Here is a 21718-nt window from a genome sequence, read left to right as displayed (position 1 = left end):
CTTTCCTGGAAAGAAAAACCTTTATGTTTGACGTATTTTAAAAAGTGCTTGTTTGTGCCAAGAGTGATGAAATCTCTTGGCACTTGGTGAACTTGCTATCTCAGCCCCGTTGTTAATCTTGTTGATAATTTTTAAATAATGCCAAGACCCATCTGTCTTCCTAGCCCTCTTGCTTTCACCCAGTGCTATGACTCCATGGGTGTTTTTTGGCTAATGTTGAGGCAACCAGATCCTGACTCACTGTAGTCACACCCTATGTCTCTCTTGCTTGGCCATGAAAGCTCTTCTGCTCTTTCTTCATGAGTATAAGTTAATACATTGGTAGCTCCTTTAGAGTTGGCTCCTCAGCTGCCACGAAGAAACCTTGGGTGAAGACTTGATGTCTTCATATTCAAGTAAAATATGTCATAAATCTGAAAAAGGGAAAAAAGTGTATAAAAGCAAAAAGAAGCAGAAAAGAAGAAAGATCAGAAAATAATATGCATTTCTAAATTCATTCCAGTGGAACAGTTGTAAGAAGGAAAAACTCAAGTCAAGAAACAAAAGACTATAAAAGGAAATGAGCTATTGAACCACACAGGGACATGGAGGAAACTAACAAGCATACTACTAAGTGAAAGAAGCCAATTTAAAAAGCCTATATATTGTATGATTCTAGCTATACAACATTCTAGAAAAGGCAAAACTACAGAGAGTAAAAAGACCAGTGGTGCCAGGGGTTCAGAAGGGAGGGAGGTGAGTAAATGGAGCACAAGGGATTTTTATGGTCATAAAACTCATCTTCATGATACTGTAATGGCGGAAACATGACATTATACGTTTGTCAGAACCCATAGAACTATACAACATGAAGTGTTAACCCTAATGTAAACTACAGCCTTTCATTAATAATAATGTATTAATACTGGTTAATCGGTGATGACAGATGTACCACATCAATTACTGCAAAATGTTAATAATAGGAGAGACAGTGGGTGGGAAGGGGAGGCAAATGGGGAACAGATGTATGAGAACTTTCTGCACGATATGCTCTAGTTATCTGTAAACCTAAGTCTGTTCATTTAAAAAATAATAATAACTATAAATAGACCCAACAAAATGTTAGAAGAAAGGGTTCAGGTTTTTCTGAGGTTTCCGCTGAGTAGCATTTAGTCTTCAGCATGACCCTGGAAGTTCTTTGGGCTGTTTGAGTTAAGAAGCTTCAAAGCAGTCTTACAGGGCGTAGGCCTTCTATCCTGCATGACTTTGGAGAAGGTTTTCATTAAAGAGAAATTAGGAGATTTGGTTTCTTCAGAATGATTTGAGAATACAGGTACTGTATTAAGAAAATGAAGACTCCAGGGGCGCCTGGGTGGCTCAGGCCTCTGCCTACGGCTCAGGTCACAATCTCAGGGTCCTGGGATCGAGCCCCACATCGGCCTCTCTGCTCAGCGGGGAGCCTGCTTCCTCCTCTCTCTCTCTGCCTCTCTGCCTACTTGTGATCTCTGTCTGTCAAATAAATAAATACAATCTTTAAAAAAAAAAAAATGAAGACTCCATGGGAAGGTTTCCTCCAACATTTACAACAAACAGAAGCTCCATCCTTTTCCCATGACCCCTTTCTCTTATTAGTTATAAACACATGAACAGAGTTCATAATTGGCTTTTAGACAGAAAATGAGTCAACAGCTTGAAAATTTTATTTCCTAAGACAAAATTGAAATAATGTTCCTTTCCTATCAAACTCTACCTCCCCAACCCACCCTGTTCCACTGAACATGGGCAACGAAGCAAGGAAGAGGACGGTTTGGCCAAGTGACAAGGTCACAGTAAACCCCTCAGAAGGCTCCAGCTGTAGCCCTAAACTCTCTTTCTCCATCTCACACAGTTGAGAGTCCAGGTTAAGTGCAGTTGTGGAAGATGGATCCCCTGTTCTCCTGGGGTCTGAGGCAGGTGTTTTGCTGCAGTATTCCCAGCTGTGGCCCAAAGCATCATGTTGAAAAGGGAGAATATTCTTGTACTACTTGATTCCAGAGTTAACCTGGTCAGACTGAATGATACGATGTTTCTGTAGTTTGTGTTAAGGCAGTGTTTGTACGATGGGTTCATCTTTAGCAAATGTTTCAGGACAACTTAATTCTCTCTTCTTTAAGGAGAATCCTCTAACCCTACATCTTTCTGCTTATATTTAAAAGCAGATTTAAAATTTAAAACAATTGGGTGTTCTGTTTTGTTTTTTTAATTATCTTGTAACACAAACCTAGGACTATAACTTCTAGAAGCCAGACTGCTTTCATATTTAAGTTCACCTGTATTCCTATACACAGAACACTTTCCGTCAGCACATCAAAGCCCTGGTGTAAGGACAGCATGTCATGAGAATTCAGATTCTTTCCTGCTTCCCTGTGGAGGAGACAAGAATACAAAAACATCCTCAGTGGCTACAGGAGGAAGGAGACAGTCCATAAAGAGAGCTCAAGAGAAAGTATCGTGTGAGGGTACTTCTGTTGATTTTGTCATTATTAAGAAAAATGTAGTTTCATTTTTCTAGCCAAATGTCATACACGTAATGTATATCACATTCAGTGTTTTAGTTAGCACAAAACCAGAATGCAAAGGGATTTAATTCCTTATTTCTAGTTAATTTTATGCAGCTTAAATGAACTTTTTAACAGTATAATTTAAAAACAAATCAGATCATTTCAGGATGGATGCACTCACTGAACAAAAACATTTACCACATTCTGTAGAGATTAACATTTTGTTTCATTTAGGCTTGAATTCAATTTCTCAGATATTTACAAAAATTTCACCCTTCATAAAACCATCTGGAATGTGAAGATCACTTTTACTTCCCTTCATTTGTGACAGGAAGCTCAAGACAAGGACAGAGAACATCTCAAATGGCACTCAGAAGTCTTATATAAGAAATTTTTCCTAAAATCTTACCGCTTCTGTTGATTATCCATTATAAGACACTGGAGCGTGACAGATAAGCAAAAATTGTCCATTTTAATAATCAAAGTAAAGCTATTAAGGAGACAAGGAAGAATAATTTGTTTTCATTTATCTTTGGAGAAATAAATCAAAAGTCACTTCATTAATCTTGGACAGTCTTAAATTTCATAAGATTAGCCTCCAAAAGGAGCTTTCTTCTTCAGCTTCCTTCATTACTGTTCTCATCTGTTTCTTCATTTTAACTCAAAACAAATAAAAATGTATTCTTCAGCTTTTTAGAGTAACATACTAGGAAATTTATGTGCCAAAATAATTCATTTTAATGATGAAAATTCTCAGCAAACAAGAAGGGGCCAACCTTTGATTAGAGAAAAGCTATCCAACAAAACCCAGTGAGAATATAATCTATAATGGAAAAATTCAATGGGGAAAAAAGCCATACTTAATGGAGACACGTGGTCTTCAAGGTTCTGGGCTAGACGGAGGATATCTGTTATTAATTATATTGTGTAACAGAGGTGGCCAACACGACAAGAAAAAGAAATACGGAATTAGAGTCAGAAGATACCAAATTGTGATTATTTCAGAGTTGTATGGTCATTAGCATAGACCACCTTAGGGAAGCAGTCAGCAAACCATTATAACTAAGAAGAGAGTTGTGAAAATGCTAGATCCAAATCAGCATTCAGAAATCAATACCTTGGGGCACCTGGGTGACTCAGTCAGTAAAGCGTCTGACTCTTGATTTTGGCTCAGGTCATGATCTCAGGGTCGTGAGATCAAGCCCCATGTCAGGCCCCTCACTGGGTGCGGAGCTGCTTAACATTCACTCCCTCTCCCTCTCCCTCTGCCCTTTGCATTCTCTTTCTCTTAAAAATAAAACAAAAAGGGGCGCCTGGGTGGCTCAGTGGGTTAAAGCCTCTGCCTTCGGCTCAGGTCATGATCTCAGGGTCCTGGGATCGAGCCCCACATCAGGCTCTCTGCTCAGCAGGGAGCCTGCTTCCCTTCCATTCTCTCTCTGCCTGCCTCTCTGCCTACTTGTGATCTCTGTCTGTTAAATAAATAAATAAAATCTTTTAAAAAATAAATAAATAAAAAATTAAAAAAAATCAATAGCTGTTCTCTGTACCACCAGTAAGGACTTACAAAACGTAGTAAGAAATAAACCAAATAAACCATTTACAAAAGCAAAGAAAATGAATCATTATATTACTGTCTAGAAATACATCTCATAAGACCTTGATAGAGAAGTTTTTAAGTCTCTATTAGGGTTTCTGAACAGGTGAAAGAAATCAAAAGTACAAATCTCCAGTTATAAAATAAATAAGTCTTAGGGACTTACTATACAGCATGGTAACTATGGTGAATAATACTGTATTTCACATATGAAAGTTGTTAGGTGAGTAGGCTTTTACAGTTCTGATCATAAAAAAATCTAATTTTTTATATGATGGCAGATGTAATCAGACTTACTATGATCATTTCGCAATATACAGAAATACCAAAATTATTATGTTCTGTATCTTAAGCTAGTATGTCAATTACACCTCAATTTAAAAAAGATTCTAAATGCAAATGAAAAAATAGAAAGATATACCATATTTTAAGATTATACTGATATCTATTTTCCTCAGATTTATTTATAAAGTCAGTATAATGTTATAAAAAAATCCCAGGAGGATTTTGGATGGACCTTCACAAACTGATATGCATTAAGCAGAAAACTGAAGGCCCACAAATAGCTAAGATAATTTTGTAAAAAAGGATAATAAAGGGGAGGAATCTTACCCTATTTAATACTAACCATGTTAGGAAGCTACAGTAGTTTTTTTTAATATAGAACTAACAACAAAATACATAAAACGGTCAGTGAACAGAGGAAAATGAACCCAGACATAGGACCCTGTATCACATTCCAAGTTACCATGGAAATGTGATGCATGGTAGAGGATTATCAATCAGCAGGAAAAGTCAGTTCAGTAAATAGCACTAAGCAAGTAGTCCCACTATATGAAGAAAAAGGAGTCCCTTTCCCCCCCATATAAATTTTAAATGGATTATAGGCCTGAAAATAAGAAATATATCTGTAAAATTAATTGAAGAAAATTATGAAAATATTTTTGTGACCTTAGAGTAGGAAAGAATTTCTCAAGTTAGAATCCAAATGGGCAAAAATAAGTAGAAAAAAATGACACTGTATCAATATTAAATATTTTTATTGAAAGATTTTTTTTTTTTTTTATTTGACAGACACAGATAACAAGTAGGCAGAGAGGCAGGCAGAGAGAGAAGAATGGAAGCAGGCTCCCTGCTGGGCAGAGGGCCGCATGCAGGGCTTGATCCCAGGACCCTGGAATCATGACCTGAGCTGAAGGCAGAGGCTTTAACCCACTGAGCCACCCAGGTGCCCCAATATTAAATATTTTTGTTCAAGACACCTGGAATACTATTAACCAATGGGTAAAAGGGAAAAGGATCTTCTTAAAATATCCATTTAGATAGAAGCGTATGAAATTGCCATTTTTTGTATGTCTAAAAGAGTTCAACATCAGCTGAACAAAGTGAATTTATATCTATTCAAGTAGGAAATTGGACAAAAGGTATCCAGCAGGTATAATGAATCTGGAGTTAACATACTTTCAGATTATTCTCTATGAGACATTTTTTTTTGTTTGCCCCCTCACCCCCCCACCCCCGTGGGGCTCTTCTGTATTTAGTCTTGTCAATAAAAATAAGTTACAAGTTAGGTAGAGGAAACTGGTTACATTCGGACTTTTTGTCTTTCTTGAAAACTTCTTACCTGTCCATCGTGGTCAGTGACCTTAACATGAGTATTCATACACATACTTTTATTTTCTTTTTCAAGACTAAATGGATCATTTCTAATTCATATAAGTATGGAGAGAAAGAGAGATCCAATATAACTTAGTTGCCATATGTATAATGCTCTCTCCTATGTAGATTGATTCATCCTTAATTAAATCTACTTACACTGTAATTGAGAGTAAGATTTGATAGCTGTGTATGTGCATACATATATATATATATGTATATATATATATACACACATTTTTCAGAATACTTAAAATTTTTATCACAAGTATCAAACATAAGAGCTTATTAGATTAGCAGAGATATCGTAATATATTATTAAAATGCCAAACTAACACCATTCTCTTGTTCAGCATATACATATACTGAGGTTTTAATTTATGCAAGCCTCTTTGCTAAGAATATCAGAGATTTGTAGTTGAGTCACACACCGTTATTTTTTTTTTTTTAAGATTTTATTTATTTATTTGTCAGAGAGAGCACAAGAAGGGGGAGTTGCAGGTAGAGGGAGAAGCGGGCTCCTTGGGAGCCGGATGCGAAACTTGATCCAAGGACTGTCTGCCTGCCGCTCCCCTTCTTGTGTTCTCTGTCTCTCTCTCTCCGAGACAAATAAATAAATAAATCTTTAAAAAGAAAAGAAAAAGATGACAGATTTTATAATCCAGATTATATAGATATGATGGAAGTTTTTACAATTCTTAATTTTATTCCATATCCATAAAACACTGAGAAATATTTTTTAATGAATCTTTAGTTTAGTCTACAATTTTTATATCCCTGCTCTGACCTAGACATTAAGCCTTAAAGTTACACTAATATATATAAGAAAGTTCCTAATATTCTGTAGTTCATTGTCTGTCAAAAGTGAAAAGTAATTAATACTATGATAATTTGAAGATAGCCTGAGCAGGAATATATTAGGGATAAACTCAGGGTAGGAAAATGAAGAAGACCTAATCTAACCCAAGGGTGAGAAATTAAGGAAAATGTCTTGGGTGGATCCAGGCCAGATCCCAAAGGATGAGAACGGGTTCCTAAACAAAACAAGGGGAGGATACTTCTTTTTTTTCTTTTTCTTTTTTTAGGGAGAGCATATTGGGTGGGGGGGGGGGGAGTGGCAGAGGAAGGAAAGAATATTAAGCATGTTATATGCTCAGCACAGAGCCCAACGCAGAGCTGGATCTCAGCACCCCAACATCAAAACCTGACCAGAAATTAAGGGTCAGATGCTTAACCAACTGGGCCATGTAGGTACTCCCAGAGCCGGAAAGAACTAAGCTTTGTTCTTATTTTTATGTAGTATCTGGTTTGGTTAAAGGTAAACTACTCAAATTCCTAGAGTTTTCCTATTTTGATTTCCTTAATGGGGGAAAAGCTTACGACATTGAAATTAATCATAGTTTTCACTGTTCTCTTCTCTTGTTGCAGGGTCAAAAGGCAAAGCCTCTAAATACATCATCTAAAAAGTGGGGCTCTTTTTTTATTGATTCGGTTTCGGGACTGGAAAATACAGAAGACTCATTGTTTTATACATGGTCGTGTAAAAGAATCAGTACTTACAGCACTATTGCAATTCCAAGTATTGAAGCAATAGCAGGTAAGCAGAAACTTACTTATAAAACTTCAGCTGTTACTAGAGAGTAATGACTGTAAGTACTAGAATTCTTCCCTTTGAAGGAAGAAAATCTTCTTGTGGCATTTATTTTTCTTGGGCTACACAAGGAAAAAATTACCAGGACAGTTTCCTAAAGAAGCAATGTAAGATGAACCTGACTTTTGGAGCTGCTTTTCCCTTACTGTTTGGTTTTTGCTAATTCTAAAGAGGGCACCAGAGAAAGTGAGTGGACCTTTCATTAACTTTCTGAGCCTACAGGCATAGGAATGGAAGGTAGGGTCTGCCAGAGGAGGGATGAACCTGATGAACTCTCTTATCTGTACTGAGACCCTGAATTTACCTTAGAGTAAAGATAACTAAAGCTCAGTGTTTGATCGGCTGAATCCCTAAAACTGCATTGAGAATATTCTCTTTAGAGGAAGGTAACATCATTCTAGGGCTCAAATTATTTCTAAAAACAATGAATATAAGGTTCAGCACATAACGAAAAATAGCTAGGTCCACAAGGGTATGAGACTACAGTAACAGAAATAATAAAATTTACAGTGGCCAAGTACAGAAAAGAAGGGACTGTGAAATTAGTAGAGACATAAAAACAAAGAGAATGGATTTTTAAAAATGAAATATTAGAAAATCAAAATTAAAAACCTAATGGATGCTTAAAGCAGATTAGACACAGTTGAAAAGTGAATTAGTGCACTGGAAGGCAGGCCAAAAGAAAATATCCAGAATGAAATAAAAACAAAGCAAGATACAGAAGGAAGAAAGATATAGAAGAGGGACTAAGTGACACTGGAGATACACTAAGAAGGAATAAGATTTCTATAATTGGAACCCCAGGAGATGAGAGAATAAGCCAAAAGCAATAGCTACAACTTTCCAAAAATATTGAAAAGAAATAAGCCAAAGATGTAAGAAGCCCAAAGAACTGAAACAAAATAAAAATAAATCCAAAGTTAACTGCTAAAAAACAAACACAATTAAGAAATATTAAAAACAGCTAGAGAATTAAAAACAGATTGATTTGAAAGGAGTAAACATTAGACTGATATCTGACTTCTACAAAAAACAAAAGAAGCCAACACAGAAGAACAGTTTCTCTACATTGCTGAAAGACAGTGGCTATCAATCTTGATGGTGGTCTACACCCAGTAAAGATACTACTAAAGAATAAAAGAAAAGTATTTTTAGACAGTCAAAAAATGGAGGAAATTTATCTCCAGAAGACCTACACTAAAGAAAATACTAGGGTACTCTTCTTCAGGCAAAAAAAAGAATTATCCCTATTGGAAGAAGGAATATACAGCAACAAAGGGAAAGATACATGAATAAATTAAATGAACATTTTCTGTTGGAAAAATAAAAAAGTTCTAGGAGGTTTAAAGAAAGCATTTTTAAAATTTATTTTTATGTATTTTGGGGAGGGGGTGAGTAGAGGGGGGTGAGCAGGAGCTGGGTGGGGACAGAGGAAGCAAGAGAATCTTAAGCAGGCTCCACACCCAGCATAGAGCCCAACATGCAGCTGTATCTCACAACCCTGAATTCATGACCTGAGCCAAAGTCAAGAGTTGGACACTTAACCAAATGAGCCACCCAGGTGCCCCTAAAGAAAGAATTTTAAAACATGACTCTACCAAAAAATTGCTAGAACTGATACAGAAATTCAGCAGAGTCACGGTATATAAAATCAATACAGAGAAATCAGTTGCATTTCTACCCACTAACAATGAAGCAGAAGAAAGAGAAATCAAGGAATGGATCCCATGTACAATTGAACTAAAAACCATAAGATCCTTAGGAATAAATCTAAGGATCTTATGGTAAAGGATCTGTACTTTGAAAACTGTAGAACGCTTATGAAAGAAATTGTGGAAGACATGAAGAAATGAAAAAAAAAAATTCCATGCTCACGGACTGGAAGAACAGATATTGTTAAAATGTCTGTGCAACTCAAAGCAATCTATATATTCAGTGCAATCCCTATCAAAATACCATCAGCATTTTTTCACAGAGCTGGAATAAACAATCCTAAAATTTGTATGGAACCAGAAAAGACCCACAATAGCCAAAGTAGTGTTGAAAAACAAGAACAAAAACAAAACCCCAAACCGGGAGGCATCCAATTCCAGACTTCAAGCCGTGTTACAATGCTGTAATCATCAAGACAGTGTGGTACAGGCACAAAAACAGACACACAGATCAATGGAACAGAATAGAGAACCGAGAAACGGACCTTCAACTCTATGGTCAACTAATCTTTGACAAAGCAGGAAAGAATATCCAGTGGAAAAAAGATAGTCTCTTCAACAATGGTGTTGGGAAAATTGGACAGCCACATTTAGAAGAATGAAACTGAACTACTTTCTTACACCATACACAAAAAATAAACTCAAAATGCATGAAAGACTTAAATGTGAGACAGGAACCCATCAAAATCCTAGTAGAGTACACAGGCAGCAACCTCATCGACCTCAGCCACAGCAACTTCTTGCTAGGCATGTCTCCAAAGGTAAGGGAAGCAAAATAAAAAATGAACTATTGGGACTTCATCAAGATAAAAGGCTTTTGCACACCAATGGAAACAGTCTACAAAACTAAAAGGCAACCTACAGAATGAGAGAAGATATTTGTAAATGTCTTATCAATAAAAGGTTAGTATCCAAAATCTATAAAGAACTTATCAAACTCAACACCCAAAAAAACAAAAAACCTAGTTAAGAAATGGGCAGAAGACATGAACAGACATTTCTCCAAAGAAGACATCCAAATGGCCAACAGACACATGAAAAAATATTCAACATCACTTGGCTTCAGGGAAATACAAATCAAACCACAATGAGATACCACCTCACACTGGTCAGAATGGCTAAAATGAACAACTCAGGAAACACAGATGTTGGCAAGGATGCAGAGAAAGGAGAACAGTCTTACACTGTTAGTAGGAATGCAAACTGGTGTAGCCATGTGGAAAACAGTAGGGAGGTTCCTCAAAAAGTTAAAAGTAGAGCTACCTTATGACCCAGTAATTGCACTTCTAGGTATCTGTCCTAAAGATACAAAAATAATGATGTGAAGGGGCATATGCACCCCCAATGTTTATAGCAGCACTATCAACAATAGCCAAAATATGGAAAGAGCCCAGATGTCCATCAACGGATGAATGGATAAAGATATACCACATCTTCTTTATCCATCAAAAAGAATGAAATCTTGTCATTTGCAAAGATGTGGATGGAACTAGAGGGTTTATGCTAAGCAAAATAAGTTAGTCAAAGACAAATCCCACATGATTTCACTCATATGTGGAATTTAAGAAAATAAAACAGATGAACATAGAAGGAAGGAAAAATAAGATGAAAACAGAGGGAGGTAAACCATAAGAAACTCTTAACTATAGGAAACAAACTGAGGGTTGCTGGAGGGGAGGTGGATGTGGGGACGGGTAACTGGTAAGGGCATTAAGGAGGGCGCTTGAAGTAATGAGCACTGGGTGTTATTTGCAACTGGTGAGTCACTAAATTCTACCTCCGAAACTAATATACAGTATATGTTAATTAAATTGAATTTTAATTAAAATATCTTTTTGATGGCAAAAATCTCTGATTAAAATCCTGAATGAAATAATGAAACCCAACTATGGGTTGTTCAGAAAAGACATCTCTGAAATATAAGGAAGGATATTCAAACAGGACGTTTGAATATCAGAGGATGGCAAGAGATAATACCTTGCTAATGATAACTAAAAGAAAGAGTTAGCTATATTAATGTGAAAGAAAGTAGACATTAAGGAAAAAATCCATTATTAACATGAAGGAGAATTACTTCATGATAGTAAATTCAGTTCTCAGAACTATGTATCTGAAAGTCTGAGGCATTCACAGGCCCCTGATTAAGATCAGAACTTAAATCCCTCCGTTATCTTAAACCAAGAAACCACTGAAAAAATCCATTCTGCTTTGCAGAAGTATATGCCTTTGCTTGCTTTTTAGTTTCCTGAAGTTCCTCTCAGAATTTGGCAACATGCCTGAGGAGAAAACCAGCAGAGTCCAGTTCTCCACCCATTCCTTTATGGCAGATTCCTAGCCCCTCAAATTTTGACTGCACCCCTTCAAGACTGCCAAAACTCTACTAAGGTTTTTCTACTGCTAGTAACTGCCGCTGCCTCCAGGAAGAATTCAGGTGCATAAGGGAAAAAGCTGTGGCAGAATGTCTACTCACTCTCTGCTTGTTAGGCCTTCCCAGGACCTGGGTCCTCAGGTCTTATGATGATGATGATGATATGATGACAATTCTAACCCTAAAATACATATAACTTGCCCAAAAGTCCATTCTCTATGCCAGTGTACAAATCCATTGTCAATATATTCTCATTAAAATAATATTCATTCTCATTAGTTTCAAAAGGATAGTTTAATTTTCATTTTGTTCCATACTTATACACATAAAATTAAAGAAAGATAACCTAAATATACTTCTTCCTTTTACAATTTTCCTGGAAAATAAACAGAACATGTAACTTGAAGGAAGGGGCTAGCCCAGAATTAAACTAGTATTTTCAGTTTTTCTATTTTACTCTTCCTTTATTTCAAAGTGATTCGATTTTATAGTGAGAGAATAAAGTAATGTGTTAGTAGAAGCCAATGAATTATTGTAGTAGTACGGACATAAAAACTGGGTCAATGGGATATGGTTATGAAATAGTAAGAGGGGCACTTGGGTGGCTCAGTGGGTTAAAGCCTCTGCCTTCGGCTCAGGTCATAATCCCAGGGTCCTGGGATCGAGCCCCACGTCGGGCTCTCTGCTCCATGGGGAACCTGCTTCTCCTCTCTCTCTGCCTGCCTCTCTGCCTAGTTGTGATTTCTCTCTGTCAAATAAATAAAATATTTTTTTAAAAAATGGTAAGAAAGTCGAAGTAAAGTGAATCTTCATTATTCTAGGATTTAAATATTTCTCCGAAGAATGAGAAAATAACCCCCTCTCTCCATCTTCTGGGGGTAATCACCTCTCCTTAAAGAAGCAGTACTAACATCAGTGCATCTCCCATTTTCATCTCCCAAAAGCTTTCTTCCAGAACCCCCTGGAAAAGAACTTGGTGCTGGGCTTTTGTCTTCTACCTTTTCTCAGGAGAAAATATTAAGAAGGACTTAACAGTCGTCAAACAAAGCTAAACATGTACCAATTTTTTGTGGGGAAAGGAGGAATTAATAGGTCATACTCAGTTGTTTTGATGTCCAGGATACTTCCTCAAAAAGCAAAGTGTTAGTCTCTAACTTAGCATTCTGCTATGTTCACATTCTCATATAGAAGTTTTATCTCACAGAAGACTTGAAATTGACTAGTTCAGTAGCATATTCAGTAAAGTTGGATACTACTATGTAATTTACCATATTTCTCAAGCAAGAAAAATGGCTGGGAGAAAAATACTGATGGTCATGGCTTCAGGCATATTGAGGATAGAATCTTTACATATATGTTATCCTGCTAACACCTCTTAAAAAAAAAAAAAGATCCAAGAGTTGTTCTGTTTCTGTTCTATTTTACATTGAACTTGATGTTCAAGAATATTTGTTCATTTTGGCTCAATAGTTTAAAGATTTTATTTATTTATTTATTTGAGAGAGAATGACAGTGAGAGAGGGCATGAGGGGAGAAGGTCAGAGGGAGAAGCAGACTCCCCATGGAGCTGGGAGCCCCATGTGGGACTCGATCCCGGGACTCCAGGATCATGACCTGAGCCGAAGGCAGTTGTTCAACCAACTGAGCCAATAGTTTATTTGATACACGGCGTTTAATAGAATATTGTTGTGGTAACTAAGAATTCAGTTTTTATCTGCTTTTCTCTTTTCTTCCAAAGAGCACCAGAAATGACTTTCTTTAACAGAGATGCCATTCTTTCCCTCTTGTTGAATCCCCAGTCTGGAGATCCTTGTTTTAATAGAAGAGTCATCTGATCTCACCTGGTTATACAATGCCAGATTTCTTAACAGATCTTTTCTGCTACCTGAAAGAGAAAATGTTTGCTTTAAATGACCTAGGAGGTGAAAAACAAATACTCCCCTTTGCCTCTTAAAACCTTTTTGTATTCAGGAAATGTTTCTTTCTTAATGAATATCTTATTAGATTTGGTTATCTCATTGACATTTAAATACAAAAATTCATTTTTATAGATTTTATAAGTTTGCACTTGCAAGCTATAGACATTATAATGACTAGTTTGTAAGCATTTGTGATAATGTAACCATTTTTAATCTTATAGTAATAGCTACACAGAGACCTAAACATTTACTTCAGCAAATGTATAGGAAAGACAGAGAAAAAGATGACTGGTTGAACTGAGCCTATATCATTTTAGTGGCATATCAGAAATCCAAGACCTCAGATACATGATTTTAGAAAGTCATTGTTAGCAATTTACTTTCCAATGCCTTTTTAATGTTTGGCTCAAAATATACCACAGCCCAGTGAGCAGTCAAGACCAATGAAATTGACTAATATTGGAAGTTCTTCTGTTTACATCATCTTCGGCTTCTCAGGCATCAGAAAGGCAGTATTCCTGCTTCCCAGTTTCTGCACTGGTGTTTTCCTCTACTACTTGGGATTGATGATTCTCATTGGCATTTAATATAAAGTATAATTTTTATAATAGTGTCATTTTCAAAGTACTCAGTTCTTCCAAATGATGTTTTACTTGTGAGATTTTTGAAATAAGGATTATTACCCAGTATCTTCATGTGGATTGAGTATCATAACATGGCATATATCATAGTGTTTTACTTGTAGTATTTCTGGTAATGTTGCCTTGGAAGACATTTGGGAAGACGATACCTGAAGGCTAGCTTTTGAAAAACTTAAAGATGTCACAGTGCCTCACCATTAATAAAATACGCATTTTATGTTCTCTCTCCCAGTTTCCCCTGTGGCTACGTACACACAAACACACACGTGTGTGTGTGTGTGAGAGAGAGAGAGAGAGAGAGGGATGATTATCATATGGAGAAAGCTACCACATTGTGTATATTAAAATTCTTATTTATCTAAGCATTCAAAAATTATTCTTAGTAGCTCTCTTATTACTATTACTTATTACTCTTATTACTAAGGGCCAAGAAGATTATTCGTTCTCATTTCTCAGTTACATGATGCTCTGAGTAGAGCCTGAGAGACTTTTAAATTAAAAAAAAAATTAGATGAGCATGCCTATTTTATATGTTAACTTCTGTACAGAGAATGTTAAAATTAAACTCACTAGTTAGATCTTTGAAGATGATTTATAAAACTTCTAAATGTATCTTGACTTAAATATTATTGTAAATTGGGCGCCTGGGTGGCTCAGTGGGTTAAGCCACTGCCTTCGGCTCAGGTCATGATCTCGGGGTCCTGGGATCGAGTCCCGCATCGGGCTCTCTGCTCAGCAGGGAGCCTGCTTCCCTCTCTCTCGCTCTGCTTGCCTCTCTATCTACTTGTGATCTCTCTCTGTCGAATAAATAAACAAAATCTTAAAAAAATATATATATATATTATTGTAAATTTTATAGAGAAAACATCTATACTATACTCTTCATGTTAGGTGCAACCTATTCAGGTGACAAAAGAAATATTAAAATCACAAAATTCTAAAAAAATAAGTTCTATTACCAATGACGCAAATTTTGATTTGTTTATATTTATGAACGGCCTTTTGAGATCTGCCAAGTAATAATTTTTTTTTTCCCCCAGAATTACCCCTGGACTACAGATTTTCAAGATTCTCTTCCAGCAATTCAAAAACAGCTGGCTATTATCCAAACCCTCCATTGATCTTATCAAATAATGAGACACTGACAACCAAATAAACTGTCTTAACTGAAAAAGGAAGAACCATATATGCAACAAGTGTACTGTAAAAATATTACCTTTCAAAAACTGTAAAATGCTTTATAGGAATGAATTCTTAATGATAACTGACCAAGAAATTGATGTTTTTCCATAGGTCTCCTTTCTGTATAGACCATCTTGATGCCCAACAATTCTCATTAGATTAAAATCATGGTATCATAACTGAAAAGAACCTTAATATTTTCTATATGGATGGTTCTGAGATTAGGATTCACCTAGGGATTAGGATTCATCTGTGTAATATAAACACATATTCACACAGACAAACACATACATATTGACACACATGCCTAGACCAGTGGCTCTCAAAGTGTAGTCCCCAAACCACTAGCACAGCATCACCTGAGAATCTGATAGAAATACAAATTTGCAGGCCCCACACAAGGCCTGCAGAATCAGCAGCTCTGGGGATGCTACCCAGCAACCTGTGTTTTAATATTGGTTTAATCGGTCTGGAAATATAGATGAGCATTGACATCTTTACTTGTCCCAGGAAAAGTGTAGCCAGAATTGAGAATAACTGATCTATATCTGTTTCTTCCATTTATAACCAAAAACACTGAGTCTAGTGAGAACAGACTATCCAAGCTATCGGGTTTTATGCTATTCTTACATTTTCCAAAATAAGGAGCTAAAGATTTCTTGTGAGACCACACAGGCAGTATGGGTCAGAAATGAGATGAGAAGCAACTATTTCAACCTCTAATATTACTTATAAGGGGTTCCCCCCCCAATAATGTTAAAGTCTATATAATTAGTTTTCATTCACTCTAAGGTATATATTCTCAATGGGACAAAAATTGGTTCTTGGGGTGAAAAAAATATCAGATAATGCAATGAACTGTGCTCCTCCAAAACTCAACCCTACCCAGTAAATCTTAATCTTTAGCATTAATTTCTCTTATTAGGGAGAAATAGAATTTAAAGTTAAATTTATTAATTAAATTTAATTTGGTTGAATTTAATTTCTCTCGGGGGGGAGGGGAGATAGTAATGAAAAAAAGATTGAGAAAAGCCCTTTAAGAGGTTTTATAGTTATACAATCCAGGATTACTGTGTTCCATGAACTTTATATAGTCTTCTAATAGTAGCTACTTGTAGCCAGATGTCTGGAGCCAGAAGTTTACAGTAAATTCCTGGCTTCTGTTTTATGCTGTAATTTCACTCTCTCCATGTCAGAAAACACAATGGTCACGATCATTATTTTCCTGGATTGTAGCAGAGAACTTAACATATTGATGCATGCAATGAAAAGATAAATATTTCATTAAATTTTTAAATGCTCAAATAATCCCAAATGTATTACGGGAATGAGTATCTCAGGGTGGGTAAACAGTTAACTGAAATTTTTTCCTTAATGTCAGTAGCTCTGTTTGATATCTACTAATAAGTATATGGTAATGTATTTGAAATTGATTTCCAAAATCTTATTGGAATATGGTAACAAACACACAATCAGCTTAGGGCTAAATGAAAGATACTGTCTCACATATGCAAATAGATATTTAATTTCTTTAAAAATAAAGCTATTTTTCCTTATGTGAATTTATTTTGTCAATGGGAAAGAAAAATGTATCTTTAAATGCTTATAAACTGCTATTATTAATATGAAAAATGAGAACCCCAAAATATGTTAATTACACTTTTTTGTCACTAAGGAGTGAAAAAAAAGGGACTCAAGTTGAAAGTTCCCATCCTACTTTTGCCTATAGTTAGGTAAGGGGTCCAAACAAGTTACCACCTACCCAATCAGACCTGTTTTTTCTATCTTATCAAAAGACAAGGTGAAAGTTTATTTCCAAGTTTCCTACCACCCTTCCAGCAGACTTAGTTCTTCTAATGAATGTTGTTTTCTGTTGAACTATAATTAGACCTTTTAAGTTTTTTTATTTCATTTTTTCTAAAAAAGTGCCAGTGTTTCTAATTGTGCATGAAAAGTAAAAATAATTTTTAAATGGCACTATAAAAATTAAAGAGAGAAGAAAAGCTACATATTCTTTAATAAAGTTAAATGAAAAAATGAAAAAAGAAAGCTGGAAAATTGTGTAAGTGGACAGAGGACTTAAGTTTAATATTAGCATGAAGGCAAACATTCATCATCTGAAAGATGACTACAAATAATTACAAGAGATCTTAGATTTTCTTTGCTGGTCACTGTTGATCTCATCAGCAGAGGAGAGATCTGAATGTCACAGTGGTAAAAGTTTGTCAGAATTTGGTTTTTGGAATATTGAGGTAGCAGAAAATTCAGTTAAACCATGAATTGCAATCTAAAATCAACTAAAGGGGATTCTTGAAATTCATGGGTCTGAACTGCACAGGTCCGCTTATATGCAAATGTTTCTTGATACAGTACTGTAAATGTATTTTCTTTATGATTTTAACATGTTCTTTTTTCAAGCTTACTTTATTATAAAAATGTAGCACATAATACATAAACAAAGTATGTGTTAATGTTATCAGTTAACAGTAGGGTATTAGTAGTTAAGTTTGGCAGGGTAGTCAAGCATTACACATGAATCTTTTACTATGCAAGGGGGAGGGGGCCCTAATTCCCACATTGTTCAAGAGTCAACTGTACTTCTGAGTTTTTTAAACTTGAAATCAGGTATTACCCCCACCAATTTTCATATCCAACAACTTTAAATATATGTATTTAAAGCAAAAATATATATATACACACACACATATATATACACACTTATATACGTATACCCACACTTTTATGAATTGGTTTGAATGAAAGTCAAATCTATATGATTATTGTATATAACAAACCAGCATAAAATAGAATGTCAAACTCTCTTTGCCTATAATAACCTTGACTATATTAGAGTCATATGGATAGCTTTTTCTTAAATATGTTACAGTAACATTCCCTTACCTCTTCTCAGGGTGTTGAGAAGAAGGTTATCTTAAGAGTTGACTTCCAGAGTACTATAAGACAGAGATATACACTCAAGAGTTAACTCACCCAGTGTGCTGCCTGTGAAAATCCTTGGGCATGGTCCAGTCCACATTGGGTGAATTTAAAAAGGTGTCTCTTGTTGGCCTCTAGAATCATCCTCAGAAATAATGGCAAAAAAATAATGGCAATGAGTGCTAACTCTTCACCAGGCTACTTCATGTTCCCTATTTATCCCCTACAGCATCCCTAAAAGGTGTGCATAATTACTAAAATCTTACAGAGAAGGACATTGAAATTCACGGAGGTTAAATAACATACTTACTCAAAACTATACTGTTACTAAGGATCAGAGTCTGTACATGAGCCCAAGATTCACCCCAGAACTCATGCCTTTCTTTAGTTGACTGACACCTAAAAGTCTCCCAACATTGTAAGACTGGGGCAAATTCTCAGTCTAAAACCACACTTCAAATTTAACAGTCACACCACAGTAGGACATGTAAGGGATTAGAAATAAAGACACAGGCTCTGTCCTAAAGTAACAATTTAGTAAAAAAATAAATAAATAAATAAAGCAAAGATCTATATGATCTAGAACTTACCTGGGAGAGTAAAACAGAGAACCAAGAACCATGGGAGTCCTAAAATGTATAATGAAGTCTACTCTTCTTAGAGGCCACATATACTAAAGTCATCAGTAAGCAGGTCTATTCTTTCTTCATATTCAGATTCAAATGTTCACCTTGCATACTTAGCAAATTTCCCCTCTGGTGCTGAGGAAACCAAAATGGAAAAGGAATAATGAAAACCAATCCAAGTAAACTTAATGGGAGATGGGATATCTGGGCCTATTGAGAGAAGTTGGGTCAGGTCATTAATTAGAAAAACAACTACAATATTACACAGGCTGCTTGACAGTTTTCCATACCATGCACCTGTTTCTCAGAGTCTTTAAAAGAAAAAACAAACAAACAAAAAACCCTTACTTTACTTTATTGGTGCTTTGGCCTTGGCACTTTCTTGGTAAAGATTAAAAGTTAATACAATTTAATAATGAGAAGGATGGGGCACCTGGCTGGCTCACAGTTGGTAGAGCATGAGACTCTTGATCTTGGACATGAGTTTAGCCTGGGGGGTAAACTCTTACACTGGGGGGTAGTGTGTACTTAAAATTAAAAAAAAAAAAAAAACCTTTAAAAAATTAATTTAAATAAATCACTAAGAACCTATTAAAAGCAATCACTATGTTGAATCAATTAAAAAATACTCAAATTCTCTAAATTTAATACAAATGTCAACATTTTACAGTTCTTAGCAACTAAATTTCATAAACACTGAAAGCCCTTTTTGTACATTTACTCCCTTTGATGAAGTCAACAAACTGCTAATTTCATTCATGTTTACGGCAATTATCAAGATTGCATTTGTAGGGGGCCTGGGTGGCTCAGTGGGTTAGGGCCTCTGCCTTTGGGGCCCACATCTGGCTCCCTGCTGTGCAGCAGGGAGCCTGCTTCCCCCTCTCTCTCTGCCTGCCTCTCTGCCTACTTGTGATCTCTGTCAAATAAATAAATAAAATCTTTTAAAAATATATTGCATTTGTAAATTTCGTTAGTGTTTGAATCTGTGACTTTATGGAACCCTGTATTAAGTGATAAAAAGTAACCTTTCAAAGACCAATCATGGACATCTGGGTGGCTCAGTCATTAAATGTCTGCCTCCAGCTCAGATCATGATCCCAGGATCCTAGGATCAAGTCCCACATTGGGGTCCTTCTGCCTCCCACTTTCCCTGCTTGTGCTCTCTTTCTGACAAATAAATAAAATCCTAAAAAAAAAAAGACCAGTTATAAATGAATGAAGAATAATTTCAACTGAGTCCTGATTATTCACATAAATGATTTTTGTTTTGTTTTATGCCAAATTTAGTAAAGATATTTGTAACAGTGGAAGATACCCTAGGCTTGAAATTTAAAAATATACATTTCTATGACTTGAATCTTAGGCACATTTACTTCAACTTTCTGAGCCTGGTTTCTCAACTATTTAAATGGAGATAGTAAGATCTGTGTCAGAACTATGAAAGTAACATGAGAACACAAATGGATGTGCCAGACATACTAAGATTTCTTGATACTGTCAAACCAGAGACAGTATCTTTGGTGCAAATCAGATATCCAAGGCTCAAACTGTGAGTGTGTGGAGCAGGGGATTCAGTAACAATACAGGTAATTTTTGTTTGTTTCTATGATAAACACTGATTACAGAAACTTGAGTCAACCAGACAAAAGGAGAAGCAGAAACAGCAACAGCAGTAGTGGGGAGAAGGGACCCTGAGTAAGGAAAGCTAGAGAAGCCTTTTGTCATTGTCTTAGTTGAATACCCAGAAATGGAAAAGAATACTCACGGAGATTCTGTTATGTCGGGTCCAGGGAAATTATGAAGGATGACCCTACTAACAGCAATATGGTCTGAGCAGACCAAATGATACTTTGGTGAACAGAGGATGAGAGAACTTCATGTAACTTATTTGGAGGTCTGCATAAGGAATAATTTGGGTCTAGAATTGAAAAAGAAAAAAAGCTAATGAAAAGAAATGGAGCAAGGATATAGGAGTAAACCAATTCATTGGTTAAGTGAAAACTACATAATGCCTAATTGAGTCTAAGTTAACAACAGAAACCATGGTAATCTAACAAATGAGTGGCACCAACCTACTAGAAAAATGAATACCATTGGTTACAGCTGATGATAAACCAAGGACAACAAAAATGACACTTTTCTGACCATGTCCAGAAAAGAGAGAATGCTTCAAACAGGTAGTTGGCAATGCAGAAAAAAATCAATCAGTGAACTGAAAAGGTAAAATAATTTGAGTATAGTTTGGATTATAGAGTTTGCAAAGAAAACCTAGCTCTCTGAAACTTAAGTTCTCCAGGTTTAGAAAAAAATTATACTTAAGTAAAACCTGCAAGTATGAATTGCATCAAGAGTCAGCAGGTCTCTTTAATAATAATTTGGGGCCATTTATGTAAAATTTTTGTTTAGGTGGCTAAAAATACCATTCATTTTCACAGGTCTTGCAATATCCGTAGCCCCCTCAACTCCAGAGAATGCAGAAGTATTTAGCTCCGAAACCTTCATGTGACAGCTGCTGAGTAGCCAAACATTACTCATTAGATTGAGATGTTTGAGATCATTTGTTTCTAGACACTACATGTCAATCACAATTTTTGTTTTTCTTTTTAGAGCACCACAGTGTTGTAAGAAAAGAAATTAAGCACTTGGGCGCCTGGGTGGCTCAGTGGGTTGGGCCGCTGCCTTCAGGTCATGATTCCAGGGTCCTGGAATCGAGTCCCGCATCGGGCTCTCTGCTCAGCAGGGAGCCTGCTTTCCTCTCTCTCTCTCTCTGCCTGCCCCTCTGCCTGCTTGTGATCTCTGTGTCAAATAAATCAATCAATCAAAAAAAAAAATTAAGCACTTACAGAATACAGTAATTAATTTCTTCCAAATGTCTATCTTAAGCTCACTGAGAAAAAAAAATACCAGTTAACA

At 36.0% G+C, this 21718-nt stretch overlaps 1 protein-coding gene and 1 long non-coding RNA gene across 4 annotated transcripts in view; one reads left to right on the top strand and one right to left on the bottom strand.

The window, feature by feature from the left end:
- Nucleotides 1-16800, top strand: part of NT5DC1 (5'-nucleotidase domain containing 1) — a 142343-nt gene extending 125543 nt beyond the window's left edge. Inside the window, exons 11-12 of the mRNA XM_046005111.1 lie at nucleotides 7198-7366; nucleotides 15101-16800. Coding sequence (XP_045861067.1) covers nucleotides 7198-7366; nucleotides 15101-15216 — 285 coding nt within the window. The 3' untranslated portion in view covers nucleotides 15217-16800. The remainder of the gene's footprint in view (nucleotides 1-7197; nucleotides 7367-15100) is intronic.
- On the bottom strand, nucleotides 1-20722 carry LOC123941683. 3 transcript variants are annotated; one of them, XR_006818331.1, is made up of 5 exons: nucleotides 20571-20722; nucleotides 18234-18940; nucleotides 13342-13385; nucleotides 2289-2382; nucleotides 1-413 (listed from the first exon to the last, which is right to left on the bottom strand). It is a non-coding gene; the product is annotated as an uncharacterized LOC123941683 (long non-coding RNA). The 3 variants fall into 3 exon arrangements; XR_006818330.1 differs by lacking the exon at nucleotides 1-413 and adding an exon at nucleotides 2929-3009 and having other exon boundaries at nucleotides 1549-2382; XR_006818329.1 differs by lacking the exon at nucleotides 1-413 and having other exon boundaries at nucleotides 1549-2382.
- Between the last annotated feature and the right edge of the window lie 996 nt (nucleotides 20723-21718).

This window comes from Meles meles, chromosome 5, assembly GCF_922984935.1.
Source record: "Meles meles chromosome 5, mMelMel3.1 paternal haplotype, whole genome shotgun sequence".
NCBI lineage: Eukaryota > Metazoa > Chordata > Mammalia > Carnivora > Mustelidae > Meles > Meles meles.
This window is presented reverse-complemented; position numbering and strand designations above follow the sequence as displayed.